The 25216-nt window shown below is 40.7% G+C and overlaps 1 protein-coding gene across 3 annotated transcripts in view; it reads right to left on the bottom strand.

Annotated features, from left to right (window-relative positions):
• The window catches only part of mical2a (microtubule associated monooxygenase, calponin and LIM domain containing 2a), a 35760-nt gene extending 12670 nt beyond the window's left edge, over window positions 1-23090 (bottom strand). For all 3 annotated transcript variants that reach the window (XM_030723941.1, XM_030723937.1, XM_030723930.1), the window contains exons 1-9: window positions 22966-23090; window positions 12585-12953; window positions 7401-7608; window positions 5482-5589; window positions 4195-4296; window positions 2563-2718; window positions 1413-1513; window positions 818-1075; window positions 15-130 (exon numbers count right to left, since the gene is read on the bottom strand). In XM_030723941.1, coding sequence (XP_030579801.1) covers window positions 15-130; window positions 818-1075; window positions 1413-1513; window positions 2563-2718; window positions 4195-4296; window positions 5482-5589; window positions 7401-7608; window positions 12585-12845 — 1310 coding nt within the window. In that variant the 5' untranslated portion in view covers window positions 12846-12953; window positions 22966-23090. The remainder of the gene's footprint in view (window positions 1-14; window positions 131-817; window positions 1076-1412; window positions 1514-2562; window positions 2719-4194; window positions 4297-5481; window positions 5590-7400; window positions 7609-12584; window positions 12954-22965) is intronic.
• Between the last annotated feature and the right edge of the window lie 2126 nt (window positions 23091-25216).

Here is a 25216-nt window from a genome sequence, read left to right on the forward strand (position 1 = left end):
CAAAGTGTGAGTACCTCTCTGCCAGCACTTCAAGGACTGGCCGACCCTGCGCCCAGCTCTTTACCATCCAGGCCGTGTCAAAGGCAGCCAGGAAGCCTCTGGCACAGCCCGTTCCCATTGGCCAGAAAGGCTGCACAGCAACACAGAACAATATAGCCAGTTAGGACCATTAAATATTGTTGGACACATGGCGTGGCATGACTTTAAGTCTGTTTGACATACTTCTTTTTTGGTTATTAGGGAACACACAAACATGGAGTCAAGTATTTTGGATTCAAGGGAAGGACATGGAAGTTGATATAATGGAGAAAAAAAGTTATGTTTAAGCATACAGTAAACATGAATGATTTGTTAGCAGAGTTGAGTCCATTTTCTGAGTGTAGATTTCCTTTTACAGAAAGCTAGCTTATACAATAAAAAATAAAAGTGGAAGAAACCAAAGAAAAGTGAAAAATGTGGATCAATTAGGGGAAACAGTGGACTTGTCTGGAATTTGGGATATGTCTCAAGTTTTCCGTTTGTTGTTACATTTTGATTCGTCATGTCACATACCAGAACACTGACTGTCAGTCTGAATAGCTTACACACTGTTCTAAAAATGTTCAGGTTGCCCATGTCTCTAAATATGTTCCTAAAATGCAAAATATTCATCTCCCTCAGTGATTCCAGACAAGAAGTTTGAGACGGAGCAAACTGTGAAAAGGACCCCTTTCTACTCACTCACACTCTTCTACCTATAGCATTTGGACAAAGGAATCTGAATATCTGTGCTATGAATGCCAGCTAATTTAATGGTTTCTTCTACTTTCTGTCTTACCTCTAACAGACTGTCACCAACCAGCGCCACCAGCAGCTGGTGTCCAAATCTCTCTCTGACCAGGGCGGCATTCTCAGACGCGTACATATTTGTGAAGTCAAACATTGCAACATCTGGCTGCCCGCAGTGGTTCATGGCAAAGTCCAGCGTGGGAAGTTGGTAGTTGGTGCCAAAGTCAGCAGCCTCTCGGGCATAGCACAGAAGAGCTTCCTGGTTGACGTTCTCACTGCTCAGCAGCATCTCTGTGTCTGAGTAATCCTGTTGGACCGAAGCAGTCAGAACAACCAGAATGAATTTCTCTACAATCTGCTTTGTGCAAATGCTGCACACAAAAGTGAAAAAAACCCCCAAAAAAGCTCTCTGGTACTGAAAAATTAAGAAAAAACAAAAGGTAAGTAAAACTGATGTGTGCAAATTTATAAATGATATACTGAAATAATTCTGATTCTAAATCTCTGAAGCTCTGACATCTGTCTGCAATTGTTAGCCGATATGTTTCTCCCTTACATTTTTTATCTATAAAATAATAATAATAGACAGAAACAGCGTGAAATAAGGACACAGCAGATCTCTGGAGCGAATATATTTTGCTTACATTGATGACAACTCCCTTGTCCAGCAGGCTTTGTTTCTTGGCAGTCATGACAAAGTAATGTGTGTTGTCCTTGTAGTACACAATGTTCTCCAGATCGATACCTGTGAGAATTGGCAAGTGTGCATTAAAGCTGCAGTTTGTAAAAATCACCAACGAGGTGAACGCTTCAAATAGCTCCTATATGCTGGAATGTGTGTTTAAACAGATGGAATCTAAACACACCAGTGTCTCTTACTGATTAACAAATGGTGTCCCAACTTCTTATTTTGTATTGCTGGAGCCCGAGACCCAAAATATTACATTAAAACTCAGTTTTATTGGTTAAAAAAACAGTCACTGAACAACATTTCAGATATTTCTTCAGGTACTGAGCACACTGTGCATCATACCCCTGAAAGTTTAAGTAAATTTGATGATTTCAGGTCCGATTTTTGCTGCACACAGCATTGGTCTGTAAAGAGCAAGGCACAGTGAAAGAAGCTGGTGATGGCGAAAAAGAAAAAAAATCTTGTTTTTAAAAAGTATTTCCAGTGAAGCAAAAGCAAAAGTTGGATGATGTAACTTGTATTTTTTTGTGACATCATCATAATGAGATTTATCTTGTGTTCTGCCAAATATCTGAAATGTTTTTAATGTGAAACTGCAGCAGTTTCATGTTTTTGTAGCTGTAACGTAACTGCCTCTTTGTAATCTTCCTATAATACACAAAATCTCTGTTTGTTTGTTTGACCACAAACTCTACACAATCAGGAGTTGAGCAACCAGAATTGGCACACAGGTACACCTTAGATGCCTGATGGTTCTTATTTATCAGACATTATGATGTCATTGTGTAGCCAAGCAACCACCTGCCAACAAAATGACTCATTTGTCACGTTAATGCACCCATGGCGCCTTTTGAAAGTATAACATGATTTAAACTTCACAGCAATAACATCAAAAAAACAACACTAAACTTTCACTGTCCATTATATATCATATTGCCTAGCAGCTACCTACCAATGGATTAAAATCATAGACCAAACAATACTGAAGCATGAGCAATACTGTAACAGCAATTCAGCATTAGATAACAGCTTACTAGACATTTATTCAATCTAAGTCTCTGAGATTGCCCGTTTTAATGAGTCTCATTGTACTTCTTTCCCACCTGTCTCCTCTTTTAGGTCAAGAAAGAACTTCTGGTTGAAGATGAAAGCCACTCCGCTGATCTCTTCAACTTTGGCCTCTGCGGTGGTGTTCCTGTTGATGAAGTTGGCTGTGATAGCAATTGCCAGTTTACCCCTGAACTCCTTCCTTTTGAAACCTGGGGTAATGAAAAAAGAAGAAGGAAGTGTGAATGAATGTTGATCTCCGCGAGAAAACAAAGGCCTGTCAGCCTTTCCAGAGGAAATCTAGCATTGAACCACAATTACAAATAAGCCATTTTAGGATAAGAGGCAGCTTTACCAAGGTGATCCTTTATAGAGACAAGAGAACAAAAAGCTATTTGTTGTAAAAAAGCACGAGGAAGTAAATTGTCAAATGTAGCTTTCAGAACCAAAAGTATGTGACATTCTTTCATTTTATTAATAATTTATTCAAGGTGTAAGAATAAAAGTAGTTCAAAGTAGTTTTAAAAGTATCTTTGAGGAATCTAATTAAATATTTCAAATACAAAAGTAGGTGAATAGTTCTGCTGATGACTGCCAATGTCAGCTATTTCGAACATAAATGGACACGGGAAACAAAAAAATAAATCCTGCATTCTTCAACCCTAAAACCAACTAAAATTAAGGTTCAACATATTCCTGGCAAATCAAACTATCAAACTATTTTTTTTTTTCAACCAGTAAACGAAGGACTCACAAAAAAAATGCGACTAATTCTAAAACTGTGAGTACGTGAAGGATACGGGAAAAAATAAACTGGGTGCTTACAACAAAGTGAGCGTGTGCGATAGCCGCAGTGGAAGCAATGTTCTGAGCATGTTCTGCAGCTTCTCCACACTGTCACTGTTAAACATCATCCACCGCTTTACTGCTGGTTTCCAAAAGCAGCAACAACAAACAGAGAGCATTTTCCTCTCTGTTACCGTAGCTAAGACACAAAAGTAGTCTCACTGCAGGGAAAAATTATTTCCCCCAGGAGTCTTCATAATTGGAGAATGAGCTAAACGTCTTGTTCTGCCTCAGAATGCCCTTTTTAGGAATAAGCATTTGTTGCGAATTGGTTGTTAGATGACAGCATTTTTAAAAGAGAAGAGATGGAGGGAGATAGGGAGATGGAGCCGGTCCAGCATGACAGCATCAGCTGCTGCACTGAGCCCCAGCTCTGCTCTATTTATGTACGGTGCTTCGGCTGTTTTTGTGTGCAGCCGGTCCCATTGGGAGAGATCAATGGCTTTGTGCAAGTGCAAGTTTCTAAAAGGTGAGTTTCATTTATAGCGTTACAATAATGCGCAACAAGTTTATTTATAGTGAGAGCCCAGAAAAGGTCCTGAGGAATGTAAGGGCTGTAAAGAGAACGAAAGATCTGATATACACTAAGCCACTAACTCATTTTATTCAACATGAACAACTTTGGAGGGGCTATGCCTGGTAACCCAGTTGCTTAAAGACTAAAAACCGTAAAGATAACACAATAAGAATCCTGTTTCTGCTATTTAAACCTTTCAAATAATTTCTTAGTGTCAGCAGGTTTAAACCTTGAGAAAAGGATCATAATTGTCATCAGGTCTAAAAGTACAGTACATCCTTGAGGCATCTATATGGTTCATGTCTTTTGTTTGCTGCCTTCTCACCTTCCAGGGTATTCCTGCGTCCGTCAGCCCCCACCACAACATCAAACTCAAAGTTAGCCACAGGGTGATCAGCAGGTCGGATTGCAGCCCTCCACCCAACCCCTGAAAGACAGAGTAAAATTGTGATGAGTTAAAAACCACATATTATAAATCCTAGGAAGATAGCCTTTCATTCCCTTTTGAATATTCCCCCACAGAACACTAGCACACGGCATGGGGAAGGTTGCATGATAGGGACACCTTTTCTCCCTGGACAACTCTGCCGCCTGCCAGGCTTGTGCAACTCTAAATTCGTCAGTGCAGAATGAATGAAAAGGAATAAATATACTTCAGTACTGTTGCTGGAAAGCTGTCCTTACTATGACGGCAATAAAAGGACAAATGGAGGTTTTCAATAAACAGGAAAGCAGGAAAATCAAAGCATAAAGTTTACCACATCTGGCCTGCAGATCGTCAGCATAATTGTCTGAAGTATTCTTTCAACTTTATTTTAAGCATGCAGTGGGAGCTGTAGACGTGTGAGACCAGCACAGGAACTACTTGGCAGGTTGTGCAATATCATCATGTGGAAAATGCACTCCATGATGTCAAGGGCACGGCTAAGTCCGTCACAGCAGAACACGGGGGACAAGTCTGTGTCTAAATTTAGGCGAGGCTCTTCTTCTTATCATTGTGTTTGATATAACAGTTGGAGGAACAGTACAACAGTATGTTGGGTATTTTCTTCTTCAGAACTTAAAGGGAAATGCAGGACGTGAGGGTCAGTAGTCATTTACGGGATCAGTGCAGTGTTCAAACTCAGTTAATCTGAAGCACCAAATGTCACTAAGTTTGAAAACAGAGGAAAGTAATACTTTTTCCACTGCTTTTATTACAAGAAGTCTTCATGTATCAGATATGAGTTAGAATTAGATCAAGTAACCTTTGCTAACCTCATCTAAATATGATAGAAAAGCAGATCAGTGTCAATGTTTGTCCCGTGTTTAATGCCGGCTGTCAAGGAAATTAAATACTGCGGGATGAGAAGTCTCTCGCTGTCTAACCAGCCCTGAATTTGAGCCGAAGCTGCAGAGTAGGAGGATTACTACAAATCCTCCGGGAAACTCCACAGTATAGCTGTCTAGTAAAATGTCTGCATTAAGCTTAACACATTATTAAACTTCTCAACCTTACCAAAAGAGCAAGCTGTAGTTTCTGCTCTATAACTCTCCCCAAATCTTGTAGCCAATAAACCACCTGTCAGTGAGTGAAGACCAAATGAATCTGTTGTTTGCACATGAAACTGACCTTCATTTTCCTGAGGTTCCCACAGGTTGACAAACTCCACATTGATGTGAAACTCAACAGCAACAATGAGGGCAACTTTCAGTAAGATCAGCTGCAGCTGCTGAATGCCTGCAAGACACAGATTCACATCAACATTTGTATACAGATGCCAAACTGCCATTTTTTTTTTTCCTATATCATCTTAAGAAATTTGAGAGGAAACACAGCTTGTTACATGACAGTTTGAAAGGCTTCTACAAAAGCAGTGTTTGGATCTGTGAGATCGTCCTCAGGCAGTTTGTATGAAACTGCCACTTTTGACTGTATTGTCAGTTGTTTCGGTGAGAGAAGATCCTGTAACTTACTGCAGTTTCGGGAAGTTGTAAAGTTTAATAACATTCAGTCAGTTTTAGTTCTTAGAAAGAAAATTGTTAGAAAGAAAATTGTTAGAAAGAAAATCAGTACTAAAACACTGGAGTTAAAAAGTGTGCAGACCTCTCTCTCTCTTTTCTGTGGTCCGGCACATCAAACCCGGAGGTGCACGAACCTGACTTTTCTACAGTTTATTGGGTCCATGTTATTATTTTGTTATAAATGTTGTAGTTTATATATTTATTGTTAATCGTCTAGAAGATTAAGAGCCTATGGCTGCTGCTCAACAGTCCTGGGTCTTCTTTGTCATATTTTTCATTTCATGATGTTTTGGCAATTACTGGAAGGTCTGGACTGCAGACAGACCCAAACTTCTCTACTATGAGGCCATGCTGTTGTAACAGATGCAGTACACTGTTTAGCATAAACTAGATGAAATAGGCAAGGCCTTCTCTGAGAAAGAAATCATCTGGATGGGAGTACATGTTGCTCTAAAATCTGCATATATCTTTCATCACTGATGGTGCCCTTCCAGATGTGCAAGATGCAAATTCCAGAGGCACTAATGCACCCCCATCCCATCAGAGATGCAGGCTTTTGAACTGAGTCCTGATAACAAGGCAGATGGTGCCTGTTCTCTTTAGTCTGGGTAATGCAGCATCCATGTTTTCCAAAAAGAATTTCAAATTTTGATTTGTCTGACCACAGATCAGTTTTCCACTTTGCCTCAGTCCATTTTAAATGAGCATTGGTCAGAGAAGACAGTGGCTTTTCTGAATCATGCTCACATATGGCATGTAATTTCTGGAAGTGTTCCTGAGCCCATGCAGTGATTTCCATGACAGAATCAGGCCTGGTTTTAATGCATTGCCGCCTGAGGGCTCAAAGATCACGAGCATCCATCACTGATTTTCAGCCTTGTCCTTTGTGCGCAGAGATTTCTCCAGATTCTCTGAATCTTTGGATGATACCATGTACTGTAGATGATGAGACATTCAACATCTTCACAATTTCACATTGAGGAACATTATTCTGAAATTTCCACAATTTGTTTACATATTTTTTGCAGATTGGTGAGCCTCTGCCCATCTTTACTTCTGAGGAACTCTGCCTCTCTAAGATGCTCTTTTTATATCCAGTCATGTTACTGAACTGACGCCTAAATGATGATGAAACTAAATGACTGCAAAAATGTTTCTCCTGCAGTTTCTATTTAGTACCTCTTAATTTTCCAGCCTTTTGCTGGCCCCGTCCCAACTTTTTTTGAGTTTATGAGAATTGCAAATCATTGCATTCTGTTTTTATGTATAGTTTTTACACAGCATCCCAGCTTTTTCAGAATTGGGTTTGTAAAAGGAAAGACTGTTACAGCAGTTAAATGTCATAATTGATACAGTATAATATAAAATACCACATAACTAAATACTAAATAAAATTAAAATTAAATAAGGCTGCAACTTCAGTGTCCAGGATTTTATTGCAGATTAAAGGAGAAGACTAAAGGGTCCTTAGAGGTTAATAATAAGTGATGATAGGTCAATGAAAAGCAGAAGCCTTCAGATACTCACTGATGTGGTCAATGGCTCCGGCACAGAATTTTCCGTAGAACTTTTTGGCCCCAAGGCCCCGGAGGTCATGAATGGTATAGGGCCAAAGATGCAGCACGTTGTGCCTGGAAAAAGAGTCCCTCTTCTCAATCACCACCACTTTGGCACCAAGTAGAGCAAGTTCAATGGCAGTCCGCAAGCCGCAGGGACCTCCTCCAATGATGAGGCACTAAATAAGAGAGAATGACAAATTGACCTCATTAACAACACAAGGTACAAAGAAATAATCTCCATCTTTGTAAGACATTAATAACAGAAGGCTGAGAGTTTTCCTGCAGATGAATCCCAGATGAAAAATAGTTCAAAGCCCACTTGTTTATAACATGCCAGGGAGCATTATAACATCTGCATAGATCACAAGAGAGAGCACCATTTTACTGCACCACTGGACCATTTAGAGGCTGAGTGTCTTACTTTAAGACCCTTAGAGAAGACTGGCACTGACTCAGAGAATTACTGAGTCTTAGGATAACTTCCCCAGACCACCTGGTGGGTGACTGAGGACTGTTATTTAAACACATTAAACATGAGAGAAACAGATTGAGCATGCCCGAAGTGGCACATTTATCGGGTAAACTTCCCAAAAATGGATATTTGCAAATGACTTCCACCCACCTAAACCAACCTTTACATACCTACGGTGTTATTCACGCACCAGCCTCACCCAAAAATGCGTGAAGTCAGTTCACTGAGGCTGCAGCGTCTGTCTGAGAATGTGTGGTTCAAACATGACATCATCCCTTGAGTGATAGATGAAAAAAAGTGACGCATGTGTGCTGGCAAACTCTGTCTTCTTTCTTTATGAACACATTAAGGGGCTTTACAGAAGAATTGTGTAGAGAGATGTGTGAGTCTTGATTCTTTTGAGATTTAATCCAGAACCAAGCCACTTCTGAAAGCGACTCCTGCTGGGTGCGACAAGGTAGACTGTCTCCTGTCTCGATAGACTCGCCACATTGAGTGCTAAAAATATCTTTTCTTTCACTTTTCTCAGAAAGATTCCCACTTATCCCGCACAAAGACATAGCTCACTCCCTGTCATCCTGTATTTCCACCAACTGGATAACACAAAAGGGTGAGAAGGGTTCACATGTATCAGCTCTGCGAGACAATCCAACATCATGACCTAAACGGCTTCTTCCTCTGCACTGAAAACAAGACAACTGGGTTTTCATCACTCAACATTCTGCCTCTCAGATTGAGTAGCTGAGTGCCAGGTGCGATGGAAAAACACAATGTTGCACCACAAGTTGCCTGAGGTTATAAAAATGAGGTATTCTCAGGTGTGAAGCACAAACAGGTGGTGGAAGCATTGCCAGGACAAGCCTTCCTAATAACAAAGTGTGTTTTCCTTAACAAAGGGGAAGTTACGCACACGAGCTGTTTACACAGCCAGACTGAGATTGAGGATGCTGAAAACGCGATGATTGCAGTAGAACACGACTGAATCAGTTTATTCAGAGGTATCTTCACAGTGTGCGCAGTTTTTCTAAACTCACGTCACTGCTTGGATCTCTCTGTCAACAATTAACAAAGATGTGCTGTTTGTTTAAGCGCTTTTCCATTCGGTCATATATTTTTGCAGATATGAGAGTTTTCCTGAGGGCCGGTTCCACATCTGCCGAGTCAGGACAAATGCTTCCTTTCAGCTTCCCACCTGTGACCTCGTTCTCATCCCAACCCTGACATGTGTCTCCCATCTTATCACCAAGCCCAGCCGGTCAGTCAGTACTGCTGTGTGAACCAAAGTCTGAACAAACTCACAGTTTGGTGTGAACACGTACGTAGCATAACCAAGATACCTTTGCTTTATCATCAGGAGGGAATCAAGAGGTTATTGACTCATCTTCACATTATATTGTCAATCTGGTGTCTTCATTTTGCGTTTTTGTTCAATAGTCAAACTATTCAGTTTATCATCATATTTAACCTCCTGAGACATGACCTCTTGTTTTGGATGTACTTATTTCATTTCTCTTAGCTATTTGGGATTATTTGGACCTGATAAGTAGAAAAACTAAGAATCATCTTTGTACAGAAAGTAATATGTCCATTTATGGGAACAATAGGTTTATTTTACGGCACAGCGCAATTAAGTCACTGTTGACTGCTACACTGCACCAGTAAGATGGTTTCACTAATTAAGCAGTGATTAAAACCAGCAATAAGTTTTCTGCATATTGATACTGATGAGCTCTTAGCCAAACTAACAATACTTGTAACAATTATAAAAATAGAACTGATATACTGCATCACTGCCCCTGTTAGTAAGGCTTTTCAGTCTAACCACATGGAATATTATAATTTAGGCTTTCATAGGGATAAAAAAATAGCAGGTTACAAAACACTCTGATTGGTTTATGACAAATACCCTGTGTCAGGAATATTCAAAAAGTAGATTCTAAATAATCAGCAAATTATCAATATGATGGTAGATTTACAGTTGCTTCTTCTATCAGTAGAATAATGGAATAATGGAAGCTGCCTTCCTTAGATAATCCAGGCACCCTGCATGTTGTAGTGTCACTGTCATGGAGGCATTTTGTATCACTGTTGTCCATCTGGCCATCCCATTTTTGGGAGCATGAAACAGAGGGCGAGATGGATGTAAACTGCAACTCAACTGGTTGAAGGAGGCATAAAACAGCAAGGCTGTGACTCTAGTTTTGTTTATTTTCATGCTTGCACTCACAGGTGATGCAAAACTCAAGACACTGTTCCACGTGATTTCTCTGATGTGCAGGTGATGGTAATGAGCTGGCAAAGGCAGAGAAAAAGAAACTCGTGTATGCGCACAACGCAGTTTGGAAAGTGAAGCTGGATGTGAACAGAAACTAAAAGAAAAAGTCATGGGGCGCATTTAAGTTTAAATGCATTTATATGAGGTGTAATAATGATGCAATGAAGCGCACTGAGAATGTCTTGTCTATATTATAAAAAGATTCATTCTACTGCGCGCAATAAAACTTCATGAGAAAGACACAAGCTATGGCTACATGTCACCGCAGCCAGCTGTGTCCGGTAATAAAACCCAGATGACATCACATCCTTTGAAAAAATTTACCGCTATAGCAGCAATATGATGAACAAGAAGAAGAAGAGGTGCTGAGTGATATCACATCTGTCAGCGTTAAAGCGCTGAGCTGTCATAAAAATGACTCGTTACCTCACGATTCTCAGAGGCGACGTTTTAAATCCTCTAACACCAGACCGCCTAGTCCCGAGAGTAATTAAAACATTGTGCACATGTACCCAGCTCATTAAATTTTTGGCTTTTGCACACTCACAAATTCACAAATCTAAATTCGTTATGTCCCAGTCACTGGTTAACTGTCCACATTTTATAACACAACCCTGTGGATTGTCAGAATTAAGAGTCTTGGCTCCAAAGTTTAGGGGTCACACGTTCTTCAAAAATATTTTTCCTTCCTATTACCTGTTTATGTGCTGGCTTAAATCAGGCAGAACAAGTAAAACTGGGCTCACACTGACGCATTTAAAAGCACATTTTAATAATAACCCTGGCCTGGCTCCAACCTTTTGGCACGAGCCTATGAAAGAGCAGAGCCCACCTTCAGTATAGCTGGGGCCAAATAATCACAGTTGCTGAGTGATGCTGTCTGTTTCTCTGGACAATTTAAAAAAAAAAAAACTCACTCTCTCAAGATGCTGCAGGGTAATCGCACTCCTCCAGGTTTTCATATTTTCCCTCATCACTTTTACTGCCCCTACACCCACACACACAGGACACTATACACACCCTTTTATGGCTCTTTTGTCCCTTTTACAAGTTTCTTTTCATTATGCACTTCAGGTCTACCCTGTGAATAGCGCTATTTTTGCATGTTTAATCCGCTGTCTGGATATGATTGAATTTTTGTGCTATTTGAGGGTTAAGTAAAGCAATGCCCAGCTGTTCTGTGCTTTCTTCATTGTCTTTAATAGTAATAAAATGTAAATTCTTCTTCTTTTAATTATCCGCTGCTTGCTGTTTGGAATGTGTATGTTTTTATCTGCTGGCAGATTTGTCTTTAAGAAAAATTCAGAATGCCTTTACTTCAGTTTTGTCACGTAACACCTGTCTGCAGCAGAAAGCATTTCCTGTCCTGTCTGTTGAGAGCTGCTAAAGCAGAGTAAATGTATGGGCAAGTAGAGGTTAAAGTAAAGACGACTTGAGCTATGGCACTCTGTAGAGCACTTTAGCCGGGTCTCAGAGAGTGTCGCTGAACTGGGTAAAAATAAAAAAGGAACCATGTGAGGTGAAGCCATAAAGACACTTCCTGAATCATAAAACATCAACTTTAATGATCTGTGAATCAAACTTTATAATTTAGACTTTCAGGCCATGAAAAACATTGTTAGCTTTTAGTGCATGAACTTAAAGATGCATGCTTATGATAGACACCCCATCACATGAAGCAATTTTTCCAGTTTATTGTTTTTAAATCAGCTTCACTGCAGCCACAAAGCTCAAGAGATGCGAAGATAAGCTTAGAGTCAAGATATGAGAGGTGGCCGCTGAAAGGTTTTGTCAAGCAAATAAAAACGGTGTGAAAAAGATGACGCTCGTGGCTGTTTCTTCTATTAAAAAAAAAAAAACAGCTGCTGTGATGCAGCAGACATCAGTCTGGGGTAAAGGAGCCTGCAAACCACTAACAAGGAGACTTTTAAAAATAACTACGTGGCCACATAAACAACACACATCCACAAAAAAACTTGCACATTTAGTCCAGATGAAGTGAAATGAATTATCAGATTAAAAATGCCTCTTGTTCCTCTAAAGGATGGTAGGAAATAAATCATTTTTAATAGATTTTTTTTTTTTTTTCATTTTTAGATAGATGCAATAGAGACAAGGACAGGAAATTTGGGGAAAGAGACCAGGGGAATGAACTGCAGCACGGGCTTGGACCTCTGGGAGTATTATGAACACCAACGACTCAGCCATCGGGTCACCCCAGGAAATAAAGAATTTATGGGAAGTGGAGAGCAGAAGACAAATATATATAGAATTTATCATTATATACCATATTGCTCTTTTCAAAAGCATCATCACCACCCCAGCTGGAATATTTGATTTTTTTTTTTTTTTTTTTTTTTTGCAGTGTGTAAAGTACAGATGCACAAAGATAGAATCAAACTAACCTTGGTGCCCACACAGGCCTGGCCTTTTTTGTAGTCCTTATGGGACATCCTCTTGTCCAGCTTACTCCAAAGTGCTTTGGCCTTCCAGGAGGTAACCTTTGTTTTCAGACTGTTGTAGAAGGTGCTGTGCTCCACGGGGTCGAGGTTCAGACATCTGCAGAGGACGTTAAAGGCCTGAAGGGTTCCTTTGCACGTTGAAGCCTGGATGAAGTTCTCAAACAGCTTCCCCACATTGTCCCTTTCCTCCTCTGTCTCTCCCATTTTCCCAGCTGCTGTAGATGGTCTGGTGTACTGAGGCTCCTGCTCTCTTCAGCGATCTCTGCCAGATGTGGCTACACCCTCAGCTTGGCCCGCACCATCATGCCCTGTCTGAGGAGGCAAGACACACAAGAGCCTGACGTCATCTTATGGCAAGGAGACTCTCACAGAGGGCTTTAGGCGAATTACGTTTTCCATATTCTATTATTAGAATGATTAAATTGAGCATTTTCCTGACATTACATCAAGCTCGTTTAATGGTTTGTAGACTAAAATCTTGAAGTATTTTAAGGTAAGTTGACAACACAGCTGGATTTTATCTACTGCATGACTCTGGCTTACCATAACGAATTGCTTTAAATTACAGGACAGTCAGTACCACTCCACACTAAGTCAACAGGCATTTTGAAACACAGTAAGCTTACACCCACATCAACAAGATAAAATTTCAAGCACATTGAAGGATTTGAGACACACACTAGAGAGAAAATCAAGCACAGAAGTAGAATGAGCCAGTCTGTCAACATCGGGCAGCTGTTGGAGGATATTTACAACTTGTGCTTTATAGAGGCATAACCATGGGAGCCTGTAAATGGAGGTCTTTGTGGTTTTGTGAAGTATGTCTTGGTACAACAAAAAAATCAAACTTTTCAGCAGTTTCCATTTTACACAAGATTTCCACCTTCAGAGTGAAAATAATATACTGTTACAGATATTTGGGCCCTTATCTAAAACTGTGGCATTTTTTGGGACTGGGATTCACCAGTTTTGATACAAAAGTAAAGAGTTTCCATCGTGGCCAATGTTGGATGTTAGATCACACACCAGTGGATGCATCATGAGCTCTTCATGTCATGGCTCCGTGGAATTACCATTTGCTAACATTTGCATACAATTTACATACATTACTGTGCAAAAGTCTTGAGCCACCCCTCATTCTTTATATTTTGCTGGGAAAATGGGAAAAAGGTGCAGCGATTGAAATATAAGGCAAAACCAATTCTAACAATCTTGAAAGTCAACATTTGACCTCCTTTTATTCTTCAACACAGTCTGAACTCTCTAAGCTAAGCTTTCTTATCATTTCTTTAAGCAGTCTTCAGGAATAGTTCTTGTGTAATGTGCCATACCTCTGCCTTTTCTCCATGTTTCCCTTCCTTGAGAATGGCTTCTTCACAGCCACCCTTCCACTGAGATCATTTCTGATGAGGCTTCACTGAACAGTAGAAGGATCAAATGCATCTCTAAGGTCCTGTGTAAGGTCTACGCTGGATTTTTTTCCTATTTCTTAAGGACACAAATTTCAGATACTGTTCATCTGCTGTAGAGAATTTGTTTTTTAGGCCTGCCACTGCCACTTCTTCTTTTACCCTCCACCTACCCAGTTTCCTAATCACTTTTGCCCACTGCACACCATGCTGAGATATCCCAAAGCAACCAGTGTCTAACAAAAAACTTTGAAATTCAGAAAGCCTGGAGAGCTATTCCTCAAGAACACTTTAAAAACACGTAAATAAAGTCTGACACCTTGGAAGCAGAACAGAAAGAAATGAGGGGTGGCTCAAGACTTTTGCACACAACACTGCATTTGTCTTGCAGCATTTTTGTACTCCAGCAGAAAAGCAGACAGTGTTTTTAGAAGGAAGAAAGAGATCCTTGAAATTCACTGTAAGGAAATGTTAGACTAACATAGGCTGATAGATGTGATTAGGTATGCACGCTTAATAGCCCACCTTGTACTCAGACATTTGTATTCATTATGCTTACATATGTGCCCTGCGTGTGAAAGTAATTGCGACTAACACATGCTTATGTCAGAACAGAGCTGAACTGACAGAATAAAATACACTTTACTTCTCTCTTTCTCCAAAACAACCTTCAAGCATTTTGAAAGTCGTGCCAGAAAGTCTGTGCCAGAGCGCAACATCAAAGCAAAATGTGAAAAATGTCTGCATTAAGCATCTGTGGGTTTATTTGGGTGGAGACCACAGCTTCTGTGAGTTTTGGGTGAAGTCTGCCTTTGGTATTTTAATGTCTCATGGAGTGAGATGCATGGTTTGAAGACAGGTCAGACCACAAGTGAAGGATTTGATCAGGGCTCCACAATAATCCATTGTTACTATCACGACTAATAGCCCAGGTACCTGCATGAGTGCAACTGCCACAGTGAGCTTCAGCCGGGGACTTAAAAACAAAAAACAAAAGAACTTGTACACACAAAAATTACTCACATTCAATGACCATTCAGTCCACAGTCAGGACATTTTGATTATATTTTGAATATGGCGAGATTTTGAATGTTGCTACCAGAGCAACAACAGTGTCTCTAGGATAAAATTAACATATCTATTTGCAAAAGATCCTGTTTGACCCTGTGTTTGCATCCTGTTTTGCTGCTCCTGCTGCTGTTGTTTTACATTTTAGAGACAGATGTAGGCTGAGAAAGGAACATTACCCAACTGAACGAAAAGAGGCACACCCTGATAGACGCCTGTAGCTTCGAAACGCTCCTCTCCTGTCAGTAGACCCTATGGGGCCCTGAGGCCTTAACAGCAAGCCTCACTCAGTGAGCTGGCATTCCTTTGCCACGTGGCTAGAAGAGCCCTGAACTGCTCCATCAGCACGAGTTCAACACTCACACTGCTAGCACTCTGGCTTCACCAGCCACGAATCATAGGACGACCATAGGACCACTGATTTTTGGGGAATCTACTCTAATTGTCAAGAAGTGACAAGCAAGAAATATGATAAGTGTGATTAATGATGCACAAGCTTTATTCCTACATGCTTAGCAGGACACTCTTTTTTTGGGGGGGGGGGGCAATATCTTCCATAGCCTCTTCTTATTCATTTCATTTGACAATTGGGTTGAAATTATTTTTTTAAGCTACTAAACTATACCACAGATATACAAAAACAAATTTCTATTGTCATCACTATTGTTTGTTGCTGTATTTTCAATGCAATGACATCATTTTACTCTAAACTTTGGGCTATGTTCAGTAAGCTCTCAGGCCGCTGGTGAAAGGTTCAGTTAAAGAGATGTTTACTGCACGTATGCTTTCACATTGCAGTCCAAGTGAAGTGGTAAAACAGGCGCAGTTATTGGAACCATCTGCTGTAAGAGTCTGCAAGGACTAATGAAAAGGTACCACTTACTGTCTTCAGAGCGAAGTCGATGCTCGACACTCTAACTACATTGTCTCTGACAGAGTCCCATGACTTCACCATCTCCATCTGACAGAATGGAAAGTCACTTGTGGGCCGAGAGAGCGAACCCACAAAGCGGCTGCAAAAAAAAATCTAACTAATGACAGATGAAGCAGACTGAATACACATACACACGCCAGACATCTCAGTCGAATCATATAATACTTAAGAGGATCAGAGTTTGACTGTATGTAGGTTTATGTTTCCTGTCTGTTTAGAAAAGAGTTTAATTAGGTTAAACTGGTTTGTCCTGACAAAGTCACGGACAGTGATTAATTGTAACGAGATGGGTATTTCTATAGAAATATCTTTGGTTTGTTTGATTTAATTATCAATTTAGGAAGTGCTAACGACTGATAAATTGTCTATGATGTTGCAGTGCTTTGTTATTTTACTATACTGTAAAATAAGCCCTGAACAAGTATGGCTTGTTTGGAAGAGTTGCCAGGATGAACAAAAAAAAATTAACATGACAGCACTCTTTAGGTTTGCAAAGTTGCATCTGAACAAACCACAAGATTTCTGGAACCACTAAACTTTTAATTGGTAGACAACCCTCTCTATCTCCAGAAAAAGGCTATACAATGTAAAATAAACATCAGTACTTCCACTACAAAAGTTAAGCATGTTAGTTAAGTTAGTTAAGCAGGTTGGAGTCACAATATTAGAGCTATTCACCCACTATTGCACTAAAGATGGGACGGTGTGGATACAGATGGTGAGTGAAAGGAGAGACGGGGAGACACTGGTGGGTTTTTTCCAGCTTCCACTTTATACCAGCGAGTGCGCATGGAGTAGCATTTAACCTCATTCTTTTCCTACAATGAATGATCCAGCCTACAACAATCACATAAGTGGACACATGCAACAGTATTAGGTCATATTATTTTTCCAAGCCTTTTTTTTTTATATGTAAAATTATTAACAGGAGCAGCGGCCTATTATGATACATTAGCTAACTTGATGGTTGAGGGAAACACAGGATCTGCCTCTAAGTGCTGAGAGCATTACAAAGTGCTGGAGAAACTATGTCATTACATCACTTCCACATTACACAGTTTTTTTTTTTTTGCAAAATATATTCTGCATTAAAAAGCTCAGAACTAAATCTGCAAAAGGCAAACATGAGCCAATAACAAGCGTGGACTGATATATCAGTCTGACTCTAGTGCAGACTGGAGGTCAAAGAGCGAGCTATATCTGGCTTTTAGCTTCACAAGCAAAACTTGTTAAAAAGATCAATTCTGTGTCAGATTCCACAGGAATCTGTGAATGTAAATAAGTACAGAATATCGACATCATTATCCCTAAGAGATACTTTCAACGCACAGAGTGTAAGACCACCAATGAGTGAACAACACCATGTAAAAGCCAGTAGCATTTTACACCTAAGGCAATACATCTGGACCTGACCAAACTATTAAGAAACTGAATCAAGTGTCAATCCAGTGTCTTCATTTGTTTCTGCAGCGCACAGAGTTTCTGCCTATAAGGATACAATAAGAAGCTCAGAACACAAGGAAAACATTGGGAATGCTGAGAAATGCACATACTGTAGTGCAGTCAGCCAGCTACAGTAATTACAGACTGGACTGAAGAAAACCAGGAAGGAACCCTCTGCAGGCCTGATAAACAGGCAGTTTGCCTCTGAAAACATTGCACTCATGTGGACTTCAATCTGTGGGCTCTGCCCTCCACCAGGCCCCAAAGCTCCACAGTATTATCTCAGCTCTCAGAAATCTGGCTGCGTGTTCAGGCAGCATTGCCAAAACAAAAGAAGATTTGTCATGAGATACGTTGAAAAACTGACAGAGCACAGTATACATCAGTCAACTTCAGAGGGGAAAAGTGTAAATTTACACAAATAGGAGCAGACTTGTGAAGCTTCAGGGCTGACCCGCAAGACGTGCTCTCCGCATGGCTCCCTTAGTGAATGATTTATCTGGACACACGGAGCAGAGTCGCACCGACACCGACAATTTACAATAACAATTATTCTGTCTGCCTACACGTTATTAGAAACCCCTACAGTCAGTTTAATAAATCAATAATGACCAAAAAAATGGACTCATATGACCATCCAAACATTACACATTAGTGACCTTGGACCCTTCACATCACAGAGAGGCACAGTAAAGGTTTGGGCAGCTGTGTATCACTGCCTGGCAGGAACAGCAGCTTCCGTATGCCAGCAATCACGAAAGCCAAGCTCGGAATAGACAAGTGTCGTGTTGCAAAAGAAAACAGCACATGACATGGAAAGATATCATCAGTTGCACCATGTAAACAAGAAACTCTGTAAACAAGATTGCCTCAATAAAAACTCAAAATTGCACAAAGTTCAACCCAATAACAGTCAGGGCTCGGTAGCATCAGGCCAACACTTCAGGTGATGCACTGTAGCAACAAAGTGCCTGAGCTCCCGGAGACGCCTCTTATCCAGACGCTTCCTGTGGAGTATGCCTAGTTTCCTGTCCAGCTCAAAGCCTGGATGGAAACAGCCGCTGTAAAATTCCACCTCTACAGTTTTGAGGCATGACTATGGTGTTTTTAAATTTGCCCCCATTCGTGCCATAGGAAACCTGTTAATGATGTCCTGGGGTAAAATTACTACAGCTGTGTCAGTCCTTCAGTGGCTCCAACTTAACTGTGTTTACATGTGATATGTGCCAATGTTGCAATGTAGAAACGAGGAAGCAGTGCTTTTGTGCAGTCCTATTTTAAGCTGACTTGAAGTGGCAGAGAATGACTCCTACCAGTCAAATGGGAACTTCAACGGTGGTGCTGATGATGGAGCAGCAGGCCACGGAGAACGACAGGCCGCACTTACCCACTTAAATGTGTCCAAACCCTTGACTGGTACTGTATCTCCAAGAGCTCCTGTGTCTTTTAGTGTAGCTGATGCCTGGACACACGTGTCGGTTTTTTGTTATGCTGTGGAACAAGGAAGGAAACATATTGCACAGAGGAAGGAGAAAGTTTGCAACACCTCCCTGGCAATAATGACTGCAAGCTTCCACTCTCGGTCAGTGTATCAGGCTGTGTGAAACACATTGTTTCATTGCACCTCGCATACCTTTACTTTAACAGATTCATTCAGTGATTTAAATATTTGACAAGTTGGCGTCTGTTGATAGACGTCCGTACCAAAATAGTGATCTAATAAGAGTCTCCTTCTACGTTTTGTCTCATTTAAGGACGTGCTGCTTCACACACACACACACACACACACACACACACACACACACACACACACACACACACACACACACACACACACACACACACACACACAAACACACAAACACACACACACACACACACACACACAAATCAGCCATTACTTTCCTGCCCATATTCCCTGCTTTGACCCCACCTAGCTCTGACCCTAACCATCTAACCTAACCTTAACCAAGCAACAAACACAGATTCAGAGCCAGAACTGGGACAAGACATCATGAACTGTGCAACGTAGAGGATGGGTATGATCGGGAGGTTTAGGCTGATTAAAAAGAACCATCTGATGTGTTTAAAAAACCATTAAATGTAGTTTAATGCTTCAAGCCTCTTCTTTAAATTTGCATTCAGAAGGATTTATTCTTAGCTCAATGAAAGTTATTGAGACAAATGTCTGTCTGAAGAAAAAGGCAAATTATCATTTTGGTTTGTGGGTCGACCACTCCACTTAGCTGGTGAGTGAAAAAAAGTTCATTTTGGACACTATTTACCTCCTTGCATTTGTTTCTTAAACTAAATTGTTATTTAAATGGGCAATAAGTAACTTTTTTGCTTTAATTTTTCATTATAAAGTAAATATAGTGGATACAGAATACTGACAATATGTCTTTGAATTGATCTGTCTATAAGCCTCTCTTTCACTTTGCAATTCTTTCTGCTACTGGGTACAAAATTAGCAGAGCAACCAAAACAGGAAGAGGATAGCTCTTTTGCTTAATGAGTAGCTCTCTGTTTAATTGGTAGCTCTCCTCAGGTAGAAGCAGTGAATGCAGAGAAAACCAGAGAAGGCCAACTCTGGAAACGCTACATTGAAAAAGAAAAATATGGGAGGAAAAGGAGGCGGGGGGGAAAGCCTGAGGACTCGCGAGTTGACCAAATTTCCTGCCTACTTATGAGAAAAATGCAGCAGTTCTCAAACGTTTTCTGGCCCAACTTCAGAAGCCACACGCCCCACAAATTTTATCACTCATTAACAATAAAAAAAAAAAGAAAAAGAACAATTTTAACAAAGGAATGGAGGAAGATGATCTGCTGTGGCAGCCCCTAATGGGAGCAGCAGAAGGAAGAACAATAAAAAAAGAACAGCCTTAGCAAAATTTTGCTCTATTATTTTCCATTTACTCCATTCAACTCAGCCTGACTTCATATTTTTCACCTTGTGGCTGCATGCCACCTGCAGATTAAGCCCCTGTGAACCCTGTGGCACACAAAAATCCTTGCAACCTCTAGCAACCGCTAAATGACTGAAATTTACACTTTCATTGACTAGGTGTTGGGCATCTGGGGAAACACATTTTTCAAGGTAGAGGCTTCTGGCAATACTTCACCTAACGTCTAAACGTCTAAAAAGGTCAAAGCTCAGCAATAACTGCAGTATGAAGAACAGCTTTTGTTGTCTAGTTTGAAATAGGGTGAGGGGTTGTCTGTTGCAACAAATACTGCCTCATATTGTTAGTATTAATTATATATTTACTTGCATGCAAGACACTGTAAGAGTTGACCAATTATGTTGCAGCAGTAAAGCCTCAAGTTTGACACAATCATATCTTACAGGTGAGGGATCTTGGTGAATGGTCAGTGGGCTGGTAGTTATACTGGCACCTTTCTACTCAGTTGAGCACTCAAGGTGCTTTCTATAACTAAGTGGTTTCTAACATTCACAAACACACTCACACTTCAATTGAGGCACAGGGAGGCAAAGACACTTTAGCACACCAGCTGGAGGAATCAGGGATTGATCCACCGACCTTCCTATTGGTAGTCTGTTGAACAGTGGGAGGAAACTGGAGTATGGAGAATGCAGACAAGGTGAGAAGATGGAAACTTGACACACAAAGTTCCAAGCCGGTCAGTGGATTTGAACCCAGGATCTTCTTGCTGTGCAGTGATGGTGCTAACCACCATGTAAAATTTACCTGTTTGTCAGTCTGAGCCGCAAAAGACTTATAACACTGAAAACCAGCATCAAACTGAAGGCAGACGATGTAATTAGCATCACCTTAGACTCTTCAAAAGTGTCATAAAAATGTAGTTCTTCTTCAAGGGGCCTGTGCAGCACTGCTGTTAGGTAGAAAAACTGGTAATTACAAACTAAATATGGCACTGGAATTTGCAATTGTAAGCTACTACACCCCCACCCCCAACATTTTACCAACAATAAAGTGGCAGTTTACAAATGTGGATGTTTGTATGCAAATGTCTTGTGAGTCCATTTGTCTCACTGGTTCCTCATGTGTGACAGTGGTTCTAGGATCTGACATACATCCTTATTAACTCTTTATGTTTGTCTGTTCTTTCAGCTCTACAATAACATCAGTGTTGCAAGGAGACAACCATGAATCACAGCTGAACCTGTAATCACTCAGGATGTTTGGCCCATAAGCATCAAAGCTATTTGGCAAGAACACATGAGCAATACGCAGTTTACCGTGACTTTCCATATATTTTATACACTAATACATGGAGTCAAAAAAGGCTTAGTGAAGGGGAAATTCCAGCAAGTGGAGAATTATGTGGTTGCAGTTGAATGTTGACGTAGAAGGGGGCTCTTCAGTACAAATTACATGGTCCAGCAGGGATCAGCAACACTGTTTCAATGTTGGAGAGTAATCTTTTACTCTCACACTTCACATTCTTAACATAGACAGGAAATGATTGCTCACGCAGCACCGGGAACGAGAGCTACCGCTGTTTGTGTTACTCTTTAGATTCTCCAGAAAACTGTGCCAAATGAATCATCTTGCAAGACGCATGAATCATACCAGACGGCATGCTCGTGCAGTATGTTCAAACACATGGAAGAAGGACAAACAGATGAGTCCAGCTGAAGGGCTTTTTTCCTGTTTCATCAGGAGCGCCTTATTGTGTATCAACCTGCAGTTATGCTGGAAAACATTAACAGGTAGCTTGTACCTTTCACTGAGCTTCTTTTAGTGACTGGCACGTAAAGGCTGTCAACACCACACCTTTCTTTATTATGCAGTCAGAGCAACCCAAAAGAAAGGCTGAAGTGCCATGAAGTCTAGAAGCCACTGATCAGGTGCAGTGAGAAGAAAAGTCTATTAATCTGCAGCTTTACCTATTTCTGCTCTGCACTGTCTTTGAGCTCGCATGCATAGAAAAGATCTCATTCTGGTTTTGAATGGCTCTGCCAAGAGGCATGTTTGAAAAGCAGCTACAGTACACAGGCACTCAAAAGTGTTTTATGGCTTACATTAACACAAAAAAAGAAAAAAAAATGGGCAAGGATGGGCAAAGTGGAGATAACCTTTTTGTTATCAGGGAATAGGGACAAGCCCAGCCAGATGTCTGACTCCTCTCAGGCAGCCTTCAACCTGGAGGTGAGATGATAAGACCTCAGTTGTTGGCACCAGTTCAGAAAGCTCCAAAGATATCAGACACAATTCCTTTTTCCTTACAGATAAACGTCACCGGGACAAATCAGTAATTATCCCACCTTCAAAAATAGCACATAAAGTAACAACTGGAGTGAATCCAGGATTTCTTGCTGATTACATGTGTGTGATTCGCTGCCGGTGTAATAACTTCATAAAGTCCAGTCTGATCGCGTTGCTTAACAGGACAAAACTTGTGTCAGGTGTCTCACGGTCACACCTCCCACAGCTGGGATTTAATAACGTCAAAAACTTACACAGTGTAAAAGAGCAGAACTTACCTCATACGTCTGATGTGTGTAAACTCTTCTTTCTTCCAGCGCCTTCGGTTAAACGAGCTCCCTGCGTAAAGTGCGTCCTCAGTCAGACTGACGGGCAGCAGTTTCTCCGTACAGCTGTTGGAGGGCGGTGCTCTAATGCGGGACACATCCCAGTGCAGCTACTGTGGCTGCTGTTTAATCCACACTGAGAGCTGCGCGGAGGAAACAGAAAGATCCCACAAAACAGCCTAGATGTAGCTTTGAAGATCAATAAGCCTTGAATATCAACGGCCTGCAGACAAAAAGCATGAAATACCTAAATAAATGAACTCTCATTTACGCGCATGGGCCAAATTAACATTTTTAACACGATTACGCTACTATTAATATGGGGAAGTTCATAAACCTATAAATATCAAAAAAAGTCATGCAGATGGAAGATGAAATTCCTCTTTTTATATGAGACTATCAGGCGACACAGACCCCACTTAGTCAACACACTGTAGGCCACATTTTTGCAGCCAGTCAGCAGAAAATGTAATCTACGCTGCACCGTGGACAAAACCACTGAACAAACGCTTCACACAGAGCGCAGCAGCATTGAAAACGCGGCGCGGACATGTATAGGTCCACAACAAAAGCAAGTTTGCCATCTTGTGGCCTCTTTTGAAATGCATGTCCGAATACATCATGAAATGACACAAGCGCAATTGCAGTTTGCTGTCATTTATTTAAACAGAAACAGCAACAAAGGACATCATTTCTGGTGCTGCTCTTTGCTCCACTATGTTATTGTATTGTAATATTGCAAATATTGTAACCCGATCACTGAATTGTATTTTGCTCTGAAATCGTTCATTATTCAGAGACTGAAACATCATTGATACTTCCGCCATGCAAATAAATACATTTTAATCATTAATGTTGTAGCAGTGAGACTACTGTTCCCACAATGCTTTTCGACACAGAATCTTTGGACTGTACATGTTCCGGGGTGGGGAGTAAAAAACCTTGTTCTGAATTACAGGTTATGGCGTCCGGTGTCCTCATTCAGGGCTGGACCAAGCATTGAAAGGGCCCTAAGAAAAATTTGATTTGGCGGCCCCCCTCATACCACTTCATTGTCCCCTGAGCCTAACCATTATTAATGCTGAAAGGTTGAAGTTGAATATTAATTTTTTTTGGGATGCATTGCTGTTTTAGTCTCAGCCCATTGAAAAACAATGTATTTCTATATGATACATATTGTAAAACTATACCACAAAATTGCGTGGTGGCACTCAGAGACCATGAATGAAGTATAAAAGTGAGATCTACTAGTCTATCCATGCAATCTGATCACAGCATGAAAACAACAAAACACTGTCACCACAGGAACAGTGAGTTAACCAATCAGATTAAACCACTACATCTCACAAATGCACAGTTATGTCTGAACATTCATGCATGAATAAAGCCAAGATGTGCCCAGCTAGAATGTCCCATCCACTGAACCTTGCAAATATTCAACAACCTTGACATATAAGTGTCATGATTTTACAGTGTAACAGGTGCGATAAAGACCCAAACACTGTAAGAAAAAGAAAATGGAAAAAATGCGTGAAATATGCCGTTTTATTTTTGGATGCACATCAGATACAAGGAAGCTAGGAAAGTCCAACTGGAACACACTACCTAAGTGAGACCACGAGACAAAGAACAGCTGTATCGCCACATTTTTAATCTTCACTTTCTGTCTCCTGCATTTTGTCCATCAGGCCGCAGCTGAATAATTAAATTTTATTAATTAAATGTGAAACTAGGATTCAGCTTAATCTGAGGGAGATTCAAGTTGTGTAAATGATGACAGAAAATATTATTTAAAAAAGATAATATTTTATAACAAACTTTTATTCAGTCTATGATGATGACAGAGTGGATCAGGCTGATCATACTCCACACTGACATGTGCAATCCTCCATCCATCGGATTAAAATGGAGGCGCTGCCCTTTATTTACCCGTTGCCATGGTGAATCCTGGTATCAGAGCTCCACTGGTGATGGCTTTCTTTTTTTATTCACGCATGCGCTAACTCAGGGTGATAATACTTGTTGCTTGAACTAACTCTGATGGGTGGTGGCTGTAGCTCAGTAGGTAGAGCAGGTCACCTACTGATTGGAAGGTCAGTGGTTCAATTCCTGGCTACTGCAGGCTGCGTGCCAATGTATCCTTGGTCAAGAAACTTAACCCCAAGTTGCTCTCCGACCGTTCCGTCGGAGTATGAATGTGAGT

Source organism: Archocentrus centrarchus, chromosome 3 (assembly GCF_007364275.1).
Source record: "Archocentrus centrarchus isolate MPI-CPG fArcCen1 chromosome 3, fArcCen1, whole genome shotgun sequence".
NCBI lineage: Eukaryota > Metazoa > Chordata > Actinopteri > Cichliformes > Cichlidae > Archocentrus > Archocentrus centrarchus.